The 23,192-nt window shown below is 36.7% G+C and overlaps 1 protein-coding gene across 10 annotated transcripts in view; it reads right to left on the bottom strand.

The window, feature by feature from the left end:
- The window catches only part of STXBP5 (syntaxin binding protein 5), a 109,428-nt gene that overhangs the window by 77,158 nt on the left and 9,078 nt on the right, over positions 1-23,192 (bottom strand). For all 10 annotated transcript variants that reach the window (XM_074818703.1, XM_074818702.1, XM_074818705.1 and 7 more), the window contains exons 3-4: positions 1,186-1,267; positions 244-344 (exon numbers count right to left, since the gene is read on the bottom strand). In XM_074818703.1, the coding sequence (XP_074674804.1) occupies positions 244-344; positions 1,186-1,267 (183 nt within the window). The remainder of the gene's footprint in view (positions 1-243; positions 345-1,185; positions 1,268-23,192) is intronic.

Here is a 23,192-nt window from a genome sequence, read left to right as displayed (position 1 = left end):
TAAAGATAAGAAAATTGATGTTCAGCAATGCAATATGCAAAGTGATAGAAAAGTCATCTCAGTTTAGGTCACTAGTGTATCTACTCAAGTCCTTTGGGCCCTAACTGCCTGCAACTCAAACTCAATGTAAATCCATTTTCAATTATTTAACAAGTTATGAATTGGACTGCATTAATAAATCTCATCTTACAATAGTGCATGGTGTGATGGTAAGGTGCAAAGCAATAATAAACCAATCCCTACCGTTCTCGGTTAAATTTGAGTGAATGAAGTATAGCAGGTCTCTTCTGACGTAAGTTCCACAGGTGTAAGGTATCATCAGCCAAGGCACTCACAAGAGCTCCCTATGAGAAAGAAAAAATTTTAGTCAACTTATTTTCATAACCCTAGTAACAGTATATCATCATAGTAGAAATATTACATATTTTCTACCAGAATGAAAAAGTATTTATAAGCATGCATATCAACACCATAGCACAGATAAGTTTTAAGTAGTAGAAATGAGATAACTGATGTGATCACATGTCATGCAGCTCACTCACATTTAGTTCAGTGCTATACTGAGGTGCAATGGGGAAGAAGCTTTTTCCAGCATGTGCACATCAGTTCCCTCATGCCCACCTCTGTAGAGGAATTAAGCAAAACACAACTGCTCATATCTATGTGCTGACAAAGTCAGTGAGGTTTGACTTCACCATTCCTCTGAACTAGAAGTCCCTCTACAAGTCTGATCCCAGCTAACTCTAGAACAGCACTGCTGTCAGTTCTCAGCTGCTGCACCCCTAGAAAAAACACACTTGAAATTACTGAGGGATCATTGCTCAGCTCATGCTTAAAACAGTAACTCCATCAAAATAAACTACTGAAACTGTTAGTACTATTGAAAAAACACACTTTACTACTTCAAGAGATAACTTGCAATGTTCACTGACATGAATAAATATTTCTAGCAAAAAAGTTTTTGCTTATAGCAAGAGTACTCTAGAGACAAAGATATTTTCAGCAGTTAGTCAAGCATTTTCTTAAATTAAAAAAGTTAATTTATTTATAATTGTTATTACCATTTGCCATTCATGCTAAGAGTCACTTGTGTTAGCTGATTTTGATGCTTGGTTAATGAGAAATTGAAGAAAACACACTCTGTATCTTCTCTGAATTACGGAACGTGTACGTCATTTTACTAACCTCATTAATCAGGAACTGAAGCTGGATTACTGCAGCTCCACTGTCATGTTGGCAGTAGCATTCAACTCCTGGCCGACCAAAGCTGGAATTGGTACCATTAAGGAATAATTGTTCTATGTAACATAGGAAGAAAAAACTAAACACCATAACGTTGTCACTATCACTAGTGCCACATTCAAACAGGTTAACATCCTGCTTCTAGCTAGTGCACGCAACATTTAACCACACAGAGCTGACTGATCACAGAAAAAAGAATTCTTAAACAACACAAAGGAACACAAAGAAGTTAAAAGGCTCACCTCCTTTATCCGCACAGAATATGAAAATTATGTATAAATACTTAGTTATTTAAGGGATTCTTCATCAATGAGAGCATAACAGAATGATGAAGCAGTTATTTTAGTGGTGTTAAATGTCAGGACTAGTATAAAAGGAAGTTAATCTAAATAAGCATCATAATCAAGTGATCACATTTTTCAAGTGTTAAAGAAGCTTTCTCTCCTTTTTAAACATTACTTACAGATGAAAGAAGAGTGGAATAATGCAAGGCATGTTGAAAAAAAAAATCTGCTGTGACAGAGATAAAAAGCTAAGTAGCCAAAATACGGAGGAGTCAATGGGAAATTATGTACAATGTAGATTTCCAGGATCTCTGTATCAAGACCTCCTGGATTCACACCAACTATAAGGTAACAAATCTTATTCATTTTCCCTCTCATGCATAAATCAGTCCTATACTTCCATAATGAATATCAAACAGAAGCAGCAGCAACACAGATTCTTTCAATTCTCCATACTTGATTAATTTATCAGTTGCAAAGATTCTGTATTTCAAATGTGGTTATCCCCTTCCTTCTGATAAGAAATTAAGGAAATTCTCCAACCTCTAGGAGGCAGCAGGAATAACACAAGTCCAGATGAATCATGCAAAGCAGTAAGTATTTCATCATTATAGTATGCCCATGGTTTCTGGAGTATAATTTATCGAAGAGCTGAACACTTCTTGTTTTAAACAGGTACCCTAGTATTTGGAAGAAAGGAAATCATTCCAAAGATGTATGCAAAACAGGGAATTTGTTCCCTCAGCATACACTAGAAATAAAACAGTACAATTCTTATCCATTCTTCAAGTTTTCCATTTACTGAGAAATTGTTGATCAAACTCAAAGACTCTTAAAAAATATATATAGACACTTGAGACAGTTGAAAGGCTGAAGAGACTATTAGGTTGCATGCAAATCGAAACTCAAACATATCTGCTCAGCCTCTAAACTGGCAAGATAAAATGTAAGTAAAACTACAATGGGAACAAGTCCACTTTAACATACCACAGTATTTTAACTTTTAAACTTCAATCACATTCTTCTCCTAGACCAATGAATCTCCATAACATCCAGCTAAGTGATAAGAGATATACTAAACAGATGTTGAATAATCCAGCAAACTTAATACCAGCTTTCTTCCTGAAGGGAATTAGTAATTTAATTTTGTTCTGGCATGGAAGGGCTTAAAGAGCCAGCTTGCCTCACCTGTTTTTTCCCTTGCATTTTAAATTCTTATCAATGTTTCCTGTACAAAGATGACATCTGTATTCCACTGACAGTTTATAGCTCTTAAAAAAAAGGAGCTTATAACTTGGGGTGGGGGGGGGTGGGGGCGGGGTGTTGTCCCCATAAATGATACCTTCCTACACAAACTCAGAATACTTTCAATGTAAAATAATTGCTTTTGCATTAACTATGGATTGACTACACAAATTGCCAAACTGGAAAAAATATCCCCACAAGGAATAGAAGCTTCAGAGCAGATTTGCTTCAGACTTGCTCATGCTTCTGCATTCACTTGAATTAGTATTTGCAGAAATAGACAAAAAACAATTTCTAAAAATGAAATTCAGATGTTAACAGGAACTGAATTTTAAAACTTGTTAGTTATCTACACTGACACTGGTAGTTTTCTAACAAAAGATTTCTTCCCTGAACATCATCTCCCAACATAATTAAATGTAATCATTTCATTCACCCACCCAGAGCTTATTTGGAATTGAAACTTTACAGCTACCTTGCCTCAAAACAAGAGAAGTATGCACCCAGAAAAAGAGAGAAGCCCATGGATTCCTCAAGTTACTCCAACCTTCAAATTCTATCCCTCAAGTGTTTTCTTTAAGCACTTCTGATGCAAAGATTTCTGGAAGCACTGTCATAACTAGCCAGTCTAATTTTCCATATTAAGAATACTTCAGTATTTCTTTAAACAAAATATCCTTTTGCATTTTCCAGGACACCTAAACCAGTTTTCTCTCCAGAAATCATTAAATATGCAGCACTGTAAGTTTACACAAGCTTTAAATATACAGAGCAAGTTTCTTTTTTGACAAATTAGTGGAAGCCTCACATGCAAATCTGAAAATAGAGTTTGGTCTCTTTTACAGTGCTTACAGTTATCAAAAAAATAAAAATAGCCCTTGCAGATAGTCCCATTTAGTTCCTTTACCCAAGGATTATGTCATCTTCACTTTTTTACCTAGTAGCTAAAATTATTCTTCTCATCTCAAATTAATATCATCCTCTTAACCAGCATTAATCTTCTTTCCTAAAGTAATGCAAAGCCTCCCAGTTTTGCAGGGTATGCTGAGTTGAAAAACCATGTCACTTAAATACTGACTGTAGAAGAATAATAATACATGCTCGTTTCAGTACACGTTAAACATTTCTCAACCACACAAAACAGGCAGTGTCCTAGGAAATGTAGTTTGTCCAAATTCTCTACACTTGCCTATGTGTCCTTAAGGCAAAAGAGCTCACTGTACTAAACAGTGATCATCTACCACACAGTAGTCCCCAAAACAAACAAAAATTATAATGAATAATGACAAGACGGGCAAAGCACTTTAATTTTGTGGACAGGAAAAACTCTCTGCCAAAGACCTAGGGCAGCTACAGAGGCAGTTTTCTAATCAAAGACCCATCCTTCTTTCTTCACTTCCAAGCATTTCTTGCTACTATTCCTGCTTCATCCTCTATTCCAAATATTAACAAATTGGATAAATCAACAGCTTCTCAGATGTACCTTTGAATATTGCTTCTGTGTTTCCCACTGCCATTAGGAAATTAACCCTGGAAAACACTAGTATTTCATTGTCTTCACTGTGTGTTTTTTTGAAAAAGCGAGAGACAAAAGCCAAGGCTGAGAGAAGGAAGAGATAACGTACTCATGTCCTAACGTCAGTGTTCACTTTCATAACTGCTAGAAGTGCAGGTCATACATAAGAAAAGCACAGTATCACACTAATTTAACATCGCACAATGACACTGATTTTACTTTGATTTGTGAGAAAAGACAACAGTTCCAAACTGCTTTTTTTCCCAAACAAGCTTCAGACCTAAGTTTACACTTTTCTGCAGACAAAATTAAAGCACTTCAATTATGATATGCGAGTTCTCTCTGAAAAATATTATTTTAAAAATTATTACTATTATTTATTGCTTATCTGCACAGGATCAATTCAGTGCCCTTAGAAGTCACGTTTTGAAAGAGAAAACTAGTTCCAGAATATTTATGAAAGCCTCAGAAAAGCAGTCCTTTTTTTTTTTAAAAAAAAAAAAAAAGAGATCTTTAATTGAAGTTACTTTAAGTAGATCTAGGAAATATTGGGGGGTTCTTCACCTGTGGTTGACCCATCTGACATAGGAGACAGTTGCAAAAACTGTAGCTATCAATTCAATCCCTAGCATAGGTTTATTATGTATACAAAGATACATTTATAATATAAATTACCTTCCAAACTATCACCACACAGATATTTGCATCTTCATGTCATTACACTGCTATAAAAAGTTTTGATAGTACAGTACAAAATACAGACCATGTTCCTATATTAGATTTACCACTGTTAACAATAGTTTCAGACTAAAATCTGAAACTGTAGCAGCTTTTAAAAATCATTCCTAGATACCTCTCAAAACTGTAGCTGTAACACCTCACAGTACTTAAACATTTGACAATTTTGATGCAACAAATAGATCTTCAACTAGAGGATCTGAATTATGTACAAATCACTGAGTAATCTACTGCCCAGTATTCTTATGTTTACCAGTCTGTAGCATATAGCGCTCCAGGACTGCATATTATACCTGCACATTTTACTATAATCATTGCTATATAGCAATTTTACACTTATTCAGACACTGAATTATTTTCATAGGCAAAGCCACCAGTTATTTTGCACACTTTTATATGTGCTTTGTGGTCCCCAAGAATTGTCATAACATAGAAAAAAACACACAATGATGGTGAGATTTCCAAATAGTTTTTTAAGTATATAAAGATTAAAAGTCTGTCTGGTATTACTCACCACTGGCAAGTCTGGATACAATCCAACAACAGATAAAAACCAAAGACTTCATTTACATCAAGTTACAGTACCATAAAGTCCTAGAGCAGTACAAAAGCAGCTTCCCGCAACTTTCCTGTTTGTCAATCTTATCTGTGCCCAGACCTAATCAGTACTATTACTTGCACATACAAAGTGTGATCTCTCACAGAAACAATCTCATAGAGAACAATCTATGAAGACACACAGGTATTTAGAAAGAGGGTTATTCAAAAAGTCAGAAAGTACTACAAGTCAACACTGTCTGCAAAACTAACTTTGACCTTTCACATCCATATATTACCAAACAAGATAAAACAAAAATCCACAAAACATTTTGGGGAGAGTTTTAGACTTCACACCAATCCTGATATGGTATATCACATCAATATTTTTCAACAACTTTAGGATTATAGTTTCCTTCTAAAGCTTTACAGCTGCAGAGCATCTTGCTGTGTTTACATCACTCAGCTAAGTACATCTGTATTCCTCCCCAAGTCTCAGTATTTATGTCCACAGAAGTATACAATAGTATTTGTTAATATTTCAGATCCACTTTTCTATATGTAACACCACCAAGCAAAAACAAACTAGGGCTTTAAAACGGAGATTCAAGTTCATCAGGTGGAAATACTATTAAATTTCTGGTAACAGTTTACTATGGGAATTCCAGCCAGACCATTGTGATGCATTCTCCTCCTGCCAGCTAAGGAGAGTGAGAAAGCAAGAGAACTGACAGTAGGGAAACAGGATAAAGAAAGGAAAACATCAGATACAGGTAGTCAGAAGACACTGGCTGCAACTTCCATGCAAATAAAACACTTGAGAATTAGCCTGTATCTAGATACGGTTTGACCTCGCTACTTGGACATAAAAAAAAAAAGTCAACATTACATATTATACGTGGAAATCAAAACAAGTGTCCCTAGAAAGTAAAGAACTGTAACATCCAGGCAATAAAAGAAAAATAAATCTACATTCAACTTCACTCTGCTAGTCATAAGGATGAAAATAATGCAAAGTACCTCAGAGATGAAAAGGCTAGGATCTCAGTCTTGGAAGGTTACCAAAGGTTTCTTCTAAAGGTCTTCCCTTCTCTTGGAGAAGGAAGGGGCGGGGGGGCGTGGGGAAGACAGGAAGATAAACTGGAAGAGATTATGTACATGCCAAAATACTGGAAAATGCATTATTTTTGTCATTTTCTAGGAATCTTAACATTATACAAGGTTCCGAAATATTTTTGAGCATGCAACAGTATTGACTGTTCAGTGTTTTGGTTTTTTTTTAAATAACTACGAAGGCTGAGAATTCAGATAGTTTATGCTTGTCCAGAATAGTATTTGAGACATGTTATCACGAAATTATTTAATACCTTTTGAGTTCAGCAGTTTTTACATCTCCTGACACTCATAAGAGTTCATACTTTCCTAGGGAGGTGGGAGCATATCATTTGTCCTTCTGTTGTGGGGAAGTGGGTAACAACGGGTATGGTATTTAAGGAGTTGATGTTAGATCTTATTACAAATACCATATCAGCTTAACAGATTACAGCAAACTACTACTGATTTTGCTACTGCAGCTTTAGAAATTCCAGCGAAGTGGTGACTACACAACTGCCTGGAAGCTGAATTTCTCAACTTCCAAGCCAGCTACCAACAACATTAGTATTCACTTTGTTTATAAAACAATGCTCAGCTCCTTTAAACATCAGAAGCCAACTGATTCAATGTTAACTTAAATCTTGGACTGATACAGTGAAAAAGGAGCTCTGTTTTGAAAAAATACCAAAGCACACAGATCTCCTTTAAAGTTCATTAACTAGTTTGTGTATACAGGAAGTTGCAGCAATTTTAAAGCACAAAACCACTTTTTGTTTAAATTAGTATGTTATATTTTAAAGTTAAACAATTATTGAACTAGCTTGCATGGAAACTTATAGGGAATGCATAGTGAGCAGTTATTTATATCTGATCTATTTTCTAACATCGACAATAGCTAGGAGTCAAAGTACATCTTAAACTTCAAAGTCGCTTACATAAAGATGCACAAATACAGTATCTCCCAAACAGCTATGAAAAATGCCAGCAAATCTTCTGTAAAGGCTGTATTTGGTAGAATTTTCTCATAGCTGCCGGTGATAGGCAATCATTCATTAGAACAAGATGTAATTAAGTAGTACAAATGCAAACAGGATTAAAAATTTGCGATTTAAAAATCAAACAAGAAACAAAATTGCTTTTAATGATAAGTTCCTATATGTACAATTCACAGACAGCAAAGCACACTGTTAAATGAAGAGGTAAAAACATCAATTTAAACAACATTTTTTTCAAAAACTAACAAGGCTACAGGCTTTCCTTGATTTTAGTCACTTTGTTTTCTGATCTAGATTCTACTACTTTAGTCTAAAAGCTGTATTTCAGCACTAACAATGAAAAAAAGGTGACTAATCTGGTACTTTCTTGGGTGAGATGAAAGGGAAGGAGAATGGTAGACCACAAGAGGAAAGAGTAGGAAATTGCTACTAATACATCTACATAATGGTTCCTCTGACTACAGAAGATGCGGTAAAATGGGTGGTAACTGCTAACTCACTGAAGTTTTTCCAAAAACTATACACAGAAGAGTAAACCCAGGAAATAATTATGTATTTTGAAAGATTTCAATCAAAATTCAGAGGCAAAAAACTTTTGTATTCTGTTGCATTCTTCCAAGTCTTGCTCATCTGTCATCCTTTTAGACCAGCTTAATTTTAATGTCAAATTTTAACAGGTTATTACAGATATATTACCTCATCCATCCTTTTGGTAGCACATACTATATCACAATATTAATTATTAACCAGGCTTTCCTCTTACATCCAGAGCTTCTTGGCTGAGACTAAAGGCAGGGCCATTGTATGCTCCTAGAACTGAGGAATTCTTTGAGTAAGAATGATATCTCCTCCCAGTGTCCAAGTATTTTGTACAGACATTGCCAACAGCAGCATTAACAAATGTAATGTCCTGAACTAGATGTTAAGTGAATTTACGTACCTATTTAGTTTAACTTATGAAAGCATAAAGAACCATAGATGATATATAATAAGAAGGACCATTTCACATTTTCAAAACACACAACCAATCCTCGCCCAATCAACTATTGTCCGTCAACACTGATTTCTGACTGCAAAGCAATTCTTTGCTAGGTCCAGAAGTCTCTCTTCATTCACACAGCATAATCTAACATACATCCCTTAACTCTTGCCTGCCAAACAAATCCTCCTCATTTAGTTTTGAGTCACTGACTACTGGATATTCATGACAAAAACACTGACTGTAATCACTAATCATTCTATCCCAACTTTGTTCAGAAACAAGCCCATTCTTCAATCTTCTCTCTACAAACTGAGTGGTAGCTAGTCTAGTCTGCTGAGTCCCAATTTCACTTGTATCTCATTAACCCTTTACATAATTTTGGGGTTATATAGAATAAGACTACAGGTACCATTACAACTTACATTAGCTACACTGTGTTTTCCCTGCCAATCCTCTGCTATCACTCAGTTAATGTTTCTCTCTTTCCACAGAAATTGTTCTCCTTTTGGCATCAATGCCTTATTTTTCAAAGTAACTGTTAATCCTTTTTAACTCTTCTCTTATCCCAAACCAGGTTTTGTCCCATCCTTCACCTTTGCTATTCAATTTATCACTCTTCATATATCCACCTTTATTCACTTGCTTTGAGAAAGAAGGCATAAAAAGAAAGTGGCTAAAGCAGACAGAACCTAAAACATTATCAACAGAGTGCTGGTAGATCTGGATGAGGAAAAGGTCTTAAAGGCCACCTTAACTTAAAATTTAGGGTGGTCACATGTATGAATTTCTCCCCCAGATTTTGTTGTGGTCTATCTCTCAGTACTAATATTAGCTCCTCCCTTTGAATACAATCCTTCAACACTTAACTTGTAGATGAGGCTTAAATCCACCCTTCTACTTCCCACACCACTTTCCTTTGTACCAATGATAGAAATAACTCCCTCTTCCAAACATCCTTTTGGAGAAAGTTTAGTTTATCACCAGGAGTTTTATCAATACAGTAAAGCAGGTATGGCATGTTTTTTGCTTATGCAGCCTTTTGAAGTATTTAGCAGCAAAGTCACTTGCTGAAGTGCTAACAGTGTCATGGATTAGAAGTACAAACACTTCTATTATATAGTCAAAAAGTAGAAACTGTGCCCCCAAATCAAGGTGGTAGACACAAGTTTACCACTATGGGTCTGGGAACAGATTGTCATGTCAAGTTGATATAGACAGGGGTAGTGGTCACAAGCTGGAAGATCTTCCAAATACCCAGACTGATGTTCACAAGCAGTACTGCTGCTATCGCTTTATAAATATTTCAGGATTTAGACAATGCTAGCTAATTCAAACATAATGCAACAAATGGGTCTCAGTAGCGAGTTTCCCTGAAGTCTGCTCAATGGCAGAAGTAGAGAGACTTCTTAAGTCTTCTACATTCAAAATAGCAGTTTCTAAAAATTAGCCTCAAACATATATATGAACCACCAACAACCAACCTCTCACTGTTACTCTTAAGTATTTTGCAACATAGTCTCTCAGAGCAGCATTTTCAATTTTATTTTAAGCCTAATATTTAGTTTTGCAAATCACCAAAGGAACTGAGAAACTTACTATTTCATACTATCAAAGTAGTAGCAACAACTTTATAAAATGTTTGCCCAAAATTACCACAAGTGAAAAACTAAGGTACAAGCATCAGTAGATGGCACTCTTTCACCAAAATCAAACGAGGAAACTATGTCCTCACATAAACAAGGGGTACTTCGGAGCTGGAATTCTTATTTTTAATATGCAAAACCAGTTCCTACTCATTAGAGTGTTTCTTAAAGTTTTTGTGCTTTTCAAAGAACTTTGAAAAACAGTTTACTGCATGCCAAAATATTAAGAGGGATTACTATGTTTTGTTGAAATACCTGTAATTTTACTTAGCTTTTTTGTCCAGGCATTTGTGCTATTACACACAGCTCCATTACACATCACAAAAATACCTGTATGTCAGTGTTACATGAAGTGGTACTTTTGTGGCTTGTGATTACCAGAAATCCAACTTGAGAGGGCTATTAAAAGATTGACATTGTCTGTAGAAGTTGCTTATGCAACCTTATTTCATAGCTCCTCAAATGTATTATGGTCATTTATTTTAAAAAGTTTATGCACTATCTCAATACCACTAGTAAACATTTTACATCATTTAGCTTAGTTTTATTTTAAAATAGTGTCAAAGAGACAAACAGTCATTAGAAATACTAAATTAAGTTGCCCGATAAATAAACCCTGGCATTAAAACATGCAGTTCTTCAATATTATTAAAATGTGAAGCACAGCATTAGAAAATAACACTATCCATTCCATCTTAACTCTTCTTTCTAAAGTTGTTGCAGATACCACCTTAGATCAGTTTACTCTTTCTCAGTGTACTTGAGGACTTCAGATGAGTCTTTTCTTTAGCCCCAAGAAATCCACTACTTAACAGTGCTAAAGATTTCCCATGAGAGTATAAATACAGAGCTACTGTTTTGTACAGATAGTGGATGTCAGAAACAAATAGCTTATATTAACACTTGGAAAGAGACAGTTGAGAGAGATAGTTGAAAGAGACAGTGTCATGAGATTCCAAGCACCCACAGCCCAGTTCAAGACTGCAAAAGGATGGAAACCAGATCATCAACAGAAAAGCACAGTCCAAGGTAGCTCTCCCATGCATCTTTTCCACAGTTTTTTTAGTAGGCACTACTAGATGGAGGGAAGATATTACCTTGCAAATCTAGGTTCAGTGAGATTTCTTTTTTTATATACTTTAGAGAATCTGCTCATCTTCTAGCCTTGTGTACTTCAGTTTGTCAGATTCCAAGCAATGTCCAATACTTCAGGCAGTGCTCGTCTGCCCTGCTATTACCAGCATCTTTGTTTTACTTGTTTTGTTTCACTTGTTTGTCATCTGCTAGTAATTTCTGAGGCTGAAGAGCTATTTTGATCAACTTTGGCAGAAGGGAAGTAGTCTGGCAGATAATACCTTGTTGTAATTTTTATGAAAATAGGAAGCTGAGAAGACAGGAGAAACCAAGATTAGGCCCATCAAAAGGAGAAAGGTGGCAGCATTACCTCAACATCCTAAAATAGAGGATCCCTACAAAATGCTGCAATCACAGTAAACATTTCAAAAGTTACAACACACAGGTATTATACAACAAGATAGAGCCATATGATAGCTGGTTTTGGAGATAAAAAGTCTGTTTCTTTCCTCTAGATAAAAGTATCCAAAATAATGAATATCCATATATTACAATTCCTATAACCGAAACTGTGCCAGTTCCAAGGGAAAGGGAAACCCCATTCTTTTCATATGATGACTTGAAGGAACTGTTATATATAACAAATTGCAGTTTCGAGCCCTTCCAAGATGCAGAGCTATACCTGTTTATGATGCTCAGCACTTCCAAGGTTCCTCCACAATCGTGTAGCTTAACTGAAATATCTAGCAATAATTTTGCAAGAATGAGACTATCTTAGAAAATATACACACAAATTTAATAGTTTGACCTCTGATTTATTAGGAGTGAGGAAAGGGTCAGGGGGGTAAAGAAATTTGTGAACATTTGTCTACACTTGCTACCTAGTCAATGAAAGGCTGTAGAAACAGAGTAGAGGTTTTACTTTCCACACTGTGCTGCTGTCTCCTTCACTACCACCCTGCTCTGCAAATGCCAAGAGAAAACATTCACACTTCCACTGTTCCTCCCCGCTTTTCTTAAATGGTAAAAAGAAGGCATGGTAAAGAGCAAGTCTGCACAAAGATATGCTTGAACAGCCAGATTCCTCAGAAAATTATTACCTTCAAAATGACAGGTGTAGAAAACTAAGGAAGTTCAGCCTTTTTTTAAGCAATTTGGTTCCCACTAGAATCCTCAGCAACTTATGCATGAGAACCACTCCAAGAGAGTGAAATGGCTGCTGCTTAGTTAAAAGATAAAAGTATTTAAAAACCTGGCAATCATACATCTTCCAAAAAAAGTAACCTCCATCATCACCACGAGTCACAGTACTACCCCCGCAAATAAAATTTAAAAAAGACATTAAAAAAATAATCAAACACTCACTGTTTAAGGTAGACTATTACCACACTCCAGAGCTTTACTAATGTCAGAGGCTGAAGTTACAGATGTCAAACAGGGTCTCCCACTTTCTCTAGCAAAATTTCCAGCTGTGGAAAACAGCACTTTAAAATGCTGTAACATGAAAATATCCAGGGGCTCAGACCAAAAAAAAGTATTGTGTGGAGCAGGACTCTCCATCCAACCTCAAGATGATTTACTAAGCAGCAAATCCAGACTGTGAAAATTAACATGGCATTCCAGCCTAGTCAGTTTAGACCTGCTTTGAGTCAGGAGACTGCATCGATACAGTGTAACTTACTGCTTAAAATGTTTTGATTAAAACTCCAAACATTAAAACAAATGTATCAGACAGCTTTTTCTACTCGGCAATAGAGAAAATGAAATTAATTAGTTTGAAAGTTCATTTCTGTAACATCTTCCATCAAAAAACACAAGAGGAAACAAGTGATATAACTCTCAGCCAGCTACTGCAACTCAAGAGAAGTTGCAACATGTGGAAGCTTTACATATGCTCTGCATGGTGAGGAGTAAAAAAAACCAGGAGAGTCAGATATAAATTTAAATGCTTACTACTCCAGTTTATATCTGTCAGACTAAATCACCTGTGATGTTTCTCAAACATTTACTGAAAAAAAAACCCAACACAAAAAACATGGGGGAAAACTATTGTTTCCAAGATTTGGCTAGAAAAGTTTGAAGAGAATAAATACCATCTTTACAAGGGACGATTCAAAGTTTATTTCTCCTTTCAGATGTTAGCATAGCAGAACAGCAATCAAACTGGAACAAATAATCCCATTGTACATTTACAATGGTCAGTAGCTCTGTCTGAACTGAAAAAAAAAAAAACCAAAACATTTCAAGAAAAGCATTAAACTTCCTGATGGTAAAGAATTCCACCAGAACTAAATTGAAGTCACATATGTATTAAGAGAAAAAGCTAAGTGTATTTTCCATTAAAAGAAGAGAATCTTTACTGGCCAACGGCATGCAGAATCATTTTAATTCTTTGAAGCATTACAAGTTTGGAAGCGTTTTGCTTGCAAATTATCTCAACTTTTGCAACAAAGGACTATAATAAACTCCAACTGATATGCTAGCAATGCAACCTTAAGTCTGATTACCTCTCATTTTTCCCCCATAAATGCCCAGGTTCCCAACTCTGGCCTCCAGAAAAGGCTCTTAATCAAGAATCACCTACAAATCCCCACACACATTCTGAGTCTGCTCAGCTCTCTAACTTGGCAAGTCTGCAGAGAACAGGTAGCCTTCAAATTCACTGTGTGGTAACAAGGCTGAACAGCCTGGACAAAGAAACATTTCAAGCCACATACATACACAAACTCGATCCTCTTGTAAGCAGAGAAGAAAGAGGAAAAAGTTAACTCATTTGCACCAGACCACCCCAGATGGCCTCTTCCAGGATGGCATACTTTCTTGGAAGCTATTCATGGACAAGAGCTACAATTAACTCTACCAGAAGCAGCACTGTACTAAAGCACACCTGAAAACTTTAAAATAGTGTTTTTGAAGAACCATTTAGTGAGAAAACCAAATCAGTCGCGTACAGACACTGAAAATTGCATATGTTAAGACAGACTAACTAGGTTTCAAAAGACAGATTATTTCTATTAACCAATAATTTCCAATAATTCAAAATAGCAACTCTTAAGGGTACAATCTCTTCATATAATCTCCTCAAATACAAGAGAAAAATGAACATTAACTAGTGGCCTGTTGTACAAACCCAGGATGAAGTCTGGTTTACTAAAAAACAGCACGCTAGACTGATACATGCATTCCAGTCAAACATCAACAAAAATAGATGCTGAATGGCATTTATTAGTAGTCCTTTAAATAAAAAAGACGACCAGAGAAGTAACATACCAAGTAACAGCTGTGACCAGCACTGAGCTACTAAGATAGACTACTAAACATTTTTAAAAGTTCTTATTAGAAGCTGAAAAGAATATATTTATATTATGATTCATACAGAACGCACTTACACTGATCATCTTTAAAGATTTTCCATTAATACACTAAGACAACACTAACAAGTGTCCCCAACTGAGTTTCATTTCATCAGAAATGAACTTCCCCCAAGTTAAGCACATTTGAGTCATTTACAATTATATGCTTTTAATGTACTATAGCAGACAATGAGAAGGTTCACAGTACAGATGATTCCCTACTTTTGGGGGCTTTTTTTGTAGAACTATGTGGACAAAGTTTTTAAATTGTGCTCTTAAGTATTTTACCTGTTTTGTAACTGAAACCTACAAATTAAATTTGACACTAAATATAACTTCAGGAACATTTTGCAAGAATGAGCTTTCCTACAGCAGATGAGATTATATTCCTAAAAGTGACAAACCATTACTGTGTGGATTTGAATAGCAAGTTTCAGTAGCATCTTCTTTGTCAAACGGGATACAGCTACTGTAATAGCACACTATGACATTTGAATAATAGCACTTTTTCTCCTTTAAAACTTACTCAAGACCATTGTTTTCTGAAGTTGCCCAGCACTCTGTTCTAATTGCAACAATAACCTCCACTGCAGACAGAAACATGAAGGCAGAGAACATTATCAGATCACAGTGTGATTACCACACGAGTTTTCATGCCAACTTCCTTGACGTTAAAAGTCACCACTACACCACACCAACACTGGTGCTTCATGTTTTACCGTACCGCAGAGACTGTTTAATCAACCATTCAGGCATCTGATAAATTCTGCTTAAGCAGCAAAGATTATTTCCTTGCTAACAAACCAGGACACAAACTGTAGAAGTTGAGAACATTTTTAAGTTGTGTTTATAAAAGTGATTAAAGTGTGAAGCACTGAGTTGAAACAAAGTTTGTGCAACCATAGCGTCGAACAACTTAATAGTTAAGGAATTCTCTCCTCTGACAGGAGTCAGCCAGACTAAGAGCACAGGAACCACCACAGTGACTCAAGCCAGAGGTCTGTGCAGCCCAGCACTGTCTCCTACAACAGCAATCGATGTTATTGAAGAAAAGCACACAAGCCTGGCCACTTTTTGCAGCCTATTCCCATTCCATTCCCAAACAAAACCCTCATAATGGATTAGGTACCTCAGAGGACAAATTCCCATCTAGTCTCTTTAGCATTTGCTTATTGAGCCATCATCTGCAAATCTGTCCATTCCCCTCCTGAATCCACCGGTATGGCCTGCTGACACCATCTCCCACACCCACAAATTCTAGAATTTCACTACACATTATATTCAAAATAGAAATTGTTTTTTACCTCTTAAATCAGCCTAATAGTACTTTAGTGAATGCCCCCTATTTTTTGCACTGCAAGTTTGCTAAATGACAGCTCAGCGTGCATTTTAACCAGTGTCCTCTTGATTTTACAATCTTTGATCATATTTACCCCTTCTCCTCTGCTCTAAACTGAGGAGACCAAGCATTGTTAATCCTCTTGTAAGGCAGCCACTCTATTTCCAGTAACTCTAGTTTCCCACTTCTAAATCCATGCCACTTAAAATGTAGAAAACAGGAAATCATAGGACTCCATGTATGACAGCAAAATGATGTTTTGTTCACTACGCTCTTTCAAGTTTGCTGAGCGGATTTGGTAACAACAAATCAAAAAAGCCAAGTTTCAGTAGTTGGTTCAGAGAAAATACATATCCACTGATGCACTGATTTGAAGCTTTGTACTTTGACTGCTGTGATCTTTGCCCAAAGACCTAGTTTAAGCCAATCCTATATTTCTTTAATATATTGTATATATTGCATATAATATAGTACATTGAATGTTTCTAAATATATAACACACTAAGTATTACATATATAAAGTAAATACCAGCTGGAATTGACAGGTGAATTACTATGAAATTATACACAAAACTTACGCACTAAACATTTAAGTAGTGTTCTTGGAATTGAAGTGGTATCTCCCAAGTTTCTGCAGCCTGACTAGGAATTGATTTTTTTTCCCCCAGCTCAATCTTGAAAATAGAGGAAGACTACATTTGTAAAGGACAGCCCAACTCTGAGTTATAAAAGCCTACAGACAGGCAATAACCAAATACTTCTCCTGGTTTTAGAAACTATCCTTCTTTAAAAGGGTTTCAATAAGGTAGCAGCTCAAGTTTAAGTATTACGCCCAACTACACACAGATAAGTTTTTGAGCGCTTAAGGGAGAAGAGCCTGTCCATAATCTTAGCAAACCAGCAAGGATCTCTATAACTTCTGTCTACTGAAATGAAATGCAGGCAGCTCCTATTTGCCAGAGGAACCGGTGACAGCGATCACATCTAATGCTTATTATGCCAAGGCAGATGACCTTACCCTCAGGTGCAAGAGTAATAACAGCCTCATTTTTAGCTATTTAATAATGGAGAAAACCCATCAAGACAATTTTTTTAGTGACTATCACATACTCACATTTAAACCACACACCATCACATTTCTGGCCCCTCTGGAATTGTAATTTCTGGTACTAAAATAGAGCTATCTTTATTTAAAGTCTGCTGCAAATACAAGTCAGTTCTGCTGCAAAGTATGGGATCAAACAGATACTGATGCATTCAAATATTGATCCCTTAGCTCTCCAATTATGGCTATGCACCAGCTGTGATGTCTATGTACTTGCAGGTCTGTAGAAGTTAAGTTTTTATTTCTGCAGAGCTGCATTTGCAAACTGCTGTAACAGAGGCCTGTACAGCTGTTAGCACTAATACTAATAGGTAACTTCCCTGCATTGAGAGGTATGTTTACAAGTTTCAGTCAGGTTATCTATAGAAAACTACAGGAGGTAAAAGAGACTGCACAAATGTCATTAAAAAAACCTGGTCTGGAAATGACAGAATGCACTGTTAATTATGCACAGCAAGACTATCACCAAATACTGGAACTGCTTCTGGTTATGGTATGCTAAAATGCAAAATTGCAGTTCCTAAATATTTTGTAACCAAACTTCACTGTTCTCACCTTCTGATGTGCTGCTTCTCCCACTGGGAATTGCCAGCAGAAAGATCAGATCATCGAAAATCAGTGAAGTTTGCTCAGGAAATGCCACCTCCTCCCTGCATTTTTTTTTTTTCTTTTTACCCAGAACAACATTTATTTGATCTGGAAATTATTAGCAGTGTTCATATGGAAAAAATAAAACAAAACCCAACAAACCCATAGTTCTTTTCAACTGCCATAGTTCAAAAGTTAAGTAGCTTTTGTCCTTTGCTACTCAAGTAAGAAAAAAAAAATATTATGGAAGTTAACTCCTGTTACCTCTTCCTTACAACATCCTCTACAGCACATATAAATCTTGTTCTAGTTTACTTTTTTTTTACTATTCCTTTGACTATTAACATATTTGGGACTACATTCACAGTACTTCCATGGGCAATGTCTGAAAGAACAGAAGTAACACAGTCCTAGGCAGCCACATATACTGTGAGTAATTGAAAAAAAGTTTTTGGACATATGTTTTTGTTTATGTTTGGGTTTTTTTTTTTAACTGGACAATAGAGAAGTAAGTACAAAATAAGTTTAAGAAAATGGTATTATTCTTTATCAGTGGCTGCTACTTTAATACTATTTACTTTGGCCAGCATCCCTTATGAAAACATGGTGACATTACTAATAAGACTGTGTACTTTAAAGAGGTAGGCTACCGGATCTCTTTTTCCAGATTAATAACTTAGCAGGATTTCTTTCCAAAGTGTTATGTTTCCCACCTAATTATTTTAAAGAATGAGGGGATATTCACCATGTCAGCAAGAAATCTCATTATATTTAGTCACTTAAATGGAAGTTTATTGGGGGCTTTTTTTGGTGGCTTTCCTTTTTATCTGACATTTAAGGGCAGCTGTGAAGCTGATCTCACTGCACCAGTTTGGAACATGTGTAAAAGGGAATGCCTGGCAAGCTATTGCTCTGAAGCCCATTCTGCATATTAATATGCATCACTAAAGCTTAGTAACTGTACTTCTAATATCAACACTATAAAGTTCAGTCAAGAATGTTTTTCAACTGTGAAGATGAACATCTGCTCTGTTTAACAAGGTAGTAAAACTGGATAGAGCATATGCTAAAAAAATTCAGGCATGCTAATCCTATCAATTTAACATTAAGTGATCACAAAAAATTAGCATTCTATTCTTTTTCCCTAATGAGCAAGTAATGCAAATTGCTTTTGTCCATCTGTTGCTGCTGACTACAAGTTGGTGTTACTAGGGTGGCAAAGAGGCAAGCCGTTAGTAGAAAAGGTTATCAAAAACACTGGATACCAGCTGGATTACCTCTTTAGTTGCCTACTCTTGAAGAGTTAAATATCTTAACATGAACCAAAAATCTAATAATGTTAATCAAACACACACAGAGTACAAGCCTGGCAGCAGCTTCAAGAGGCTATGCAATGCAATACCCTGTTTGAAATGGCACGAATCACACAAAATAAAGTAGTAGCTCACTAAGCAGAAGTACAAAGGCCTTGCTTCCTTTGGATCTGCAGCTTTTCTTTAGTTCCCAGGTTTCCAAAGTTAAAACAGCTCCTGTGAAGACTTTTCACAAGAATATAGGAGCAGGAGGAAACAACTAGTTCTTGGAGAATCCACGGGAGATATCTCAAAAGGGTGAGTTTGGTCTACAGCCTTCTTGGTGGAGAACCTAACCTCCCCTCTCTAGCAGTATTCCTTCTATGAGCACTGTCTGGTTTGCATGGGACAGGCTAAGACTTATTCTGGACACAGAAGCTGTGGTCACTGCAATTATATTATCTCAATTTTAGAAGGAAATTAAGCTTCAAGTTGCCCAAACAGAAGCCAGGTTTTGTTACTACCTTTTTAAAGGCACTTATGAAGCAAAATCCCATGACATTCAGTAAAATGAATAAATGAAGTAGCCTTTAGTTATTTCTATCAAGCTATAAACTTCTCTCTGTAGAACAGTGATCAAGTAGTTGATATTGCAAACTGCAACACTTCAGACTGCACTTTTTCAAGTATAACAAGATCAGCATGATTGTTATTATGAAAAATTTCAGTTTCACATTTTAATTAGCTCAATCAGCATAACCTGGCATGCCTCAAAGCATTTAATCTTGCACTTTGTTTTCTGTACTAACAGACATTTCAAGTTTCACCTACTTTCACTATTCTTGACACTTAAGATAAAATTCAAAGCAAACAAACAATCCATGAGAACGACTGATGCAGAGTAGAACTGTGGACAAATGACTAGGGGAAGTTCTATTCTTGAACTTCAGTGAAGAAGTTTTACTATACAATATTAAAATCAATCTTAATTCAGCAATTGATATAGATGCCTCAATACAAGCATTATCAATAACAAGTCTGGGGTTTTTTGGGGTTTGTGGTGGTTTTTTTTTTTTTTTAAGAGAAGCTCAGGGATTCGAAATAGACTAAGTCTTTGCAGGAAGTGACTAAGTTAGAATAGCTAGTACGCAGACCAAGGCTGTCATCAAGTTGTACAGATCTCAGACATAAAAGCAGTTTTGGAATCTCTTACTAAGGATAGATTTTAATGATAAGACAAAATAGCTCTCATTTGTGGCAGAGAGTCTTAAACTGAACAGCAGCTTGTCAGATCAGGCTAAATGATAGCCACAGAAAAAGTAATTTCATGAAAGCATTGTAAAAATCAAGATGAATCAAGATTCAGTATGAGTCTCTGGAGGCTGACAGAACTGCTACATATTTTAGAAATCTACTACATAAGTAACTATACTACTCTGCCGCAGTCCTCACTACTGAAGTGTTTTGGTTTTAGGTATCTGCAAGACCTTCATAATTTTAAACCTTGCCTGAATTCAGTGATACAAATATTGTCAGAGATTTAAATTATGTCATTAGACCTTCACCTGTATTTGTACTGGAAGTCAACAGAAGTAGTAACTTAGTGCTCCCTTTGATAAACATGTAAGCTGTGTTATTATCAAGTGCCTACGATAGAAGCGTTGACATGAAAAAGGTTACCCAAGTTACTGCCAGCTGAATACTAAGAGGCTATGCTTGATTAGCATTCTAGTACCAATTATGACACCACAATTTAAACTTACGGTTCAGCAAAATAAGGAAGTTTCAAAAGCTGCTGAAAGACAGCATACTGAAGTGGGTAAGCAATGTGCTCTCATATGTTGTTTTGGTTCACAAGCATCACAGACTTCTTCCTCAGGCCAGCAAACAAATAACTGCACTTAATGTCAAAGAATTAGATCTCTGGAAAAGTAATCTTGTCTAATTAACCAGATGTACTTTGCAGCATTAAGAATCTGCATTTAAAAAAAAAATTATAAACAATCAGTTTGATGGTACACTCCAGGATGGGCCACATCAAGAGTAGCAAGAAGAAAAGAGAAGACCCAATAGATAAAAGATAAAGACCTACTGCAGTATTAATTCCCTCAAAACTGCTAAGGACTCTTTTTCAAAATGTGAAACCATTACCAGTTAGCTAAGATCAAGGACAAAGTGCTGTTCCCAAAATCCATGTCTTCCAGTTTTGTTTAACTTCATATAAAATGTAATAATTTACAAGTTTTATTCTGTTTTTCACTGAGCTTCCACACAGATAACCTTACAAAAACAGACGTGCTATGGGAACACTGATAAATAATGCGAGGGTTTTACTGTTCCATTAAACAAACAAAAGCCAGTTCTAGAATAGAAGTAGGAAACAAAAATAATAACTGAGGGCACTTCTAGTCACCTTACAGATAATGTGATAGAACACTTAAGTTTGCTTTGTGAAACCTTTGTAAAAATAGACACCTGGACACTGACAAGGTCTCATGCAGTTACAAAACTTCTGCCAAACAGGAAGTTTTGTTAGGAAGGTTTGCAATCCTTGTTTGTGCTTTCAAGCTTGCTTCAAGTTGTGAGCTGCTAGTACTTTTCCAGACATGACTTGTCTTCATGTCTTCTCCTGCAGCAATAATGCTACTTCAGTTCTAAAAGCCCTTCCACAGTGCTGAGAAATAACAAATCCAGTAAAATGTAAAATTAAGAGCCTTGTGAATTAAGCACTGTACCAGAAGTGTGTAAGTCTAAACTGAGTCCCAGCTGTCCAATTCCCCGTTACATTTTACCCTAACATCATCAGATCACACAATCCATACCACCAGTGTTTCACAAATAGCTAGGAGGTACAAGGCAACAGGCTATGCTAATGCTATGGTAACACGTGCAGCCTTGCAATCTTTGCATGCTTTCTGAAGAAGTTTCCTTCCCCAAACTCGCTATGACCCAGCAAGTTTGAAGGCTTCTACTGTGTCAGTAAAATACTTACAGGGAAGGAAAGTTTTCATTCTAAAGTTCATCTTTGCAAATTATAGTATGACATTTAATACAGTTATACTTCAAGTATTTTTGAACAAAAGCAACTACCACTAAAAGCTGTTTGTAGAATTATAGTATATGTGATAATACTTCAAATCAGATACCTGCTGCAGCATAGACTTATCCACAGCCACAGTTGCTTTGAGGTGCACCTGTTCCAGTGTGGCCTTATCCATGGGCCACAATGCCTTCAGAGATACACCTGCTGCAGCGTGGCCTTACCCACATCCATAGTCCCTTTTGAAGTAAACCTGCTCCAACATGGCCTTACCCATGGCTGCAGTCCCTCCAGGGGCGTAACTGCTCTATTGTGGGCTTATCCACGGCCACACACTTTTGAGGTGCTCCAGATGACCCTCATGCACAGCCACTGATGCTTCAAGGTGCACCTTCTCCAGCACGGACTTACCCCTGGGCCACAATCCCTTCATCAGTATATCTGCTGTGGCACAGACATAACCACAGCCACAAATGTTTCGAGATGTACCTGCTCTGGCATGGGCTTATCCATGGCCACAGATGCTTCAGGGTGTCCTGCTCCTGTGTGGACTCATCCACAGATCACAGTCCCTTCAACTCAAGTTCACACTGGAATTACAGCCTGTCCAGTGCAGCAGCACAAAAACAGCAGCGATGCCCTGGCCACCTGCCAGCCCAGGCGCATCGCCACTGCTGTTATCAAAATGTTCCCAGGCACAGCAGAGTAAGATGATAAGCAGTACAGCAAGCAGCGAAAGCAAAAAGCAGCCACTAACAAGCACTAGACTCTAATATACAGTAAGGCAAGCAAGCCCCATGGCAAGCACAGGGGCCTGCCGATTAATAGCTAAACAGCTGTAACAGCTATAAATTCAATCTAGCACATTCCAATCAAATCTGTCATTATCTTGAACCCTTGAAGCCCCACACTGGGCACCAAAAAAGGCTGTCATGGTTTAACCGCAGCCAACAACTAAGCACCACACAGTTGCTTGCTCACTCCCTCCTGGAGTGATGGGGGAGAGAATCAGAAGGGTTGCAATAAAGACAGTTTAATAGGTAGAGCAAAGTTGCATGCACACGCAAAGCGAAACAAGGAATTCATTCACCAATTCCTGTTGGCAGGCAGGTGTTCAGCCATCC

Source organism: Strix aluco, chromosome 3 (genome assembly GCF_031877795.1).
Source record: "Strix aluco isolate bStrAlu1 chromosome 3, bStrAlu1.hap1, whole genome shotgun sequence".
Taxonomy (NCBI): domain Eukaryota; kingdom Metazoa; phylum Chordata; class Aves; order Strigiformes; family Strigidae; genus Strix; species Strix aluco.
This window is presented reverse-complemented; position numbering and strand designations above follow the sequence as displayed.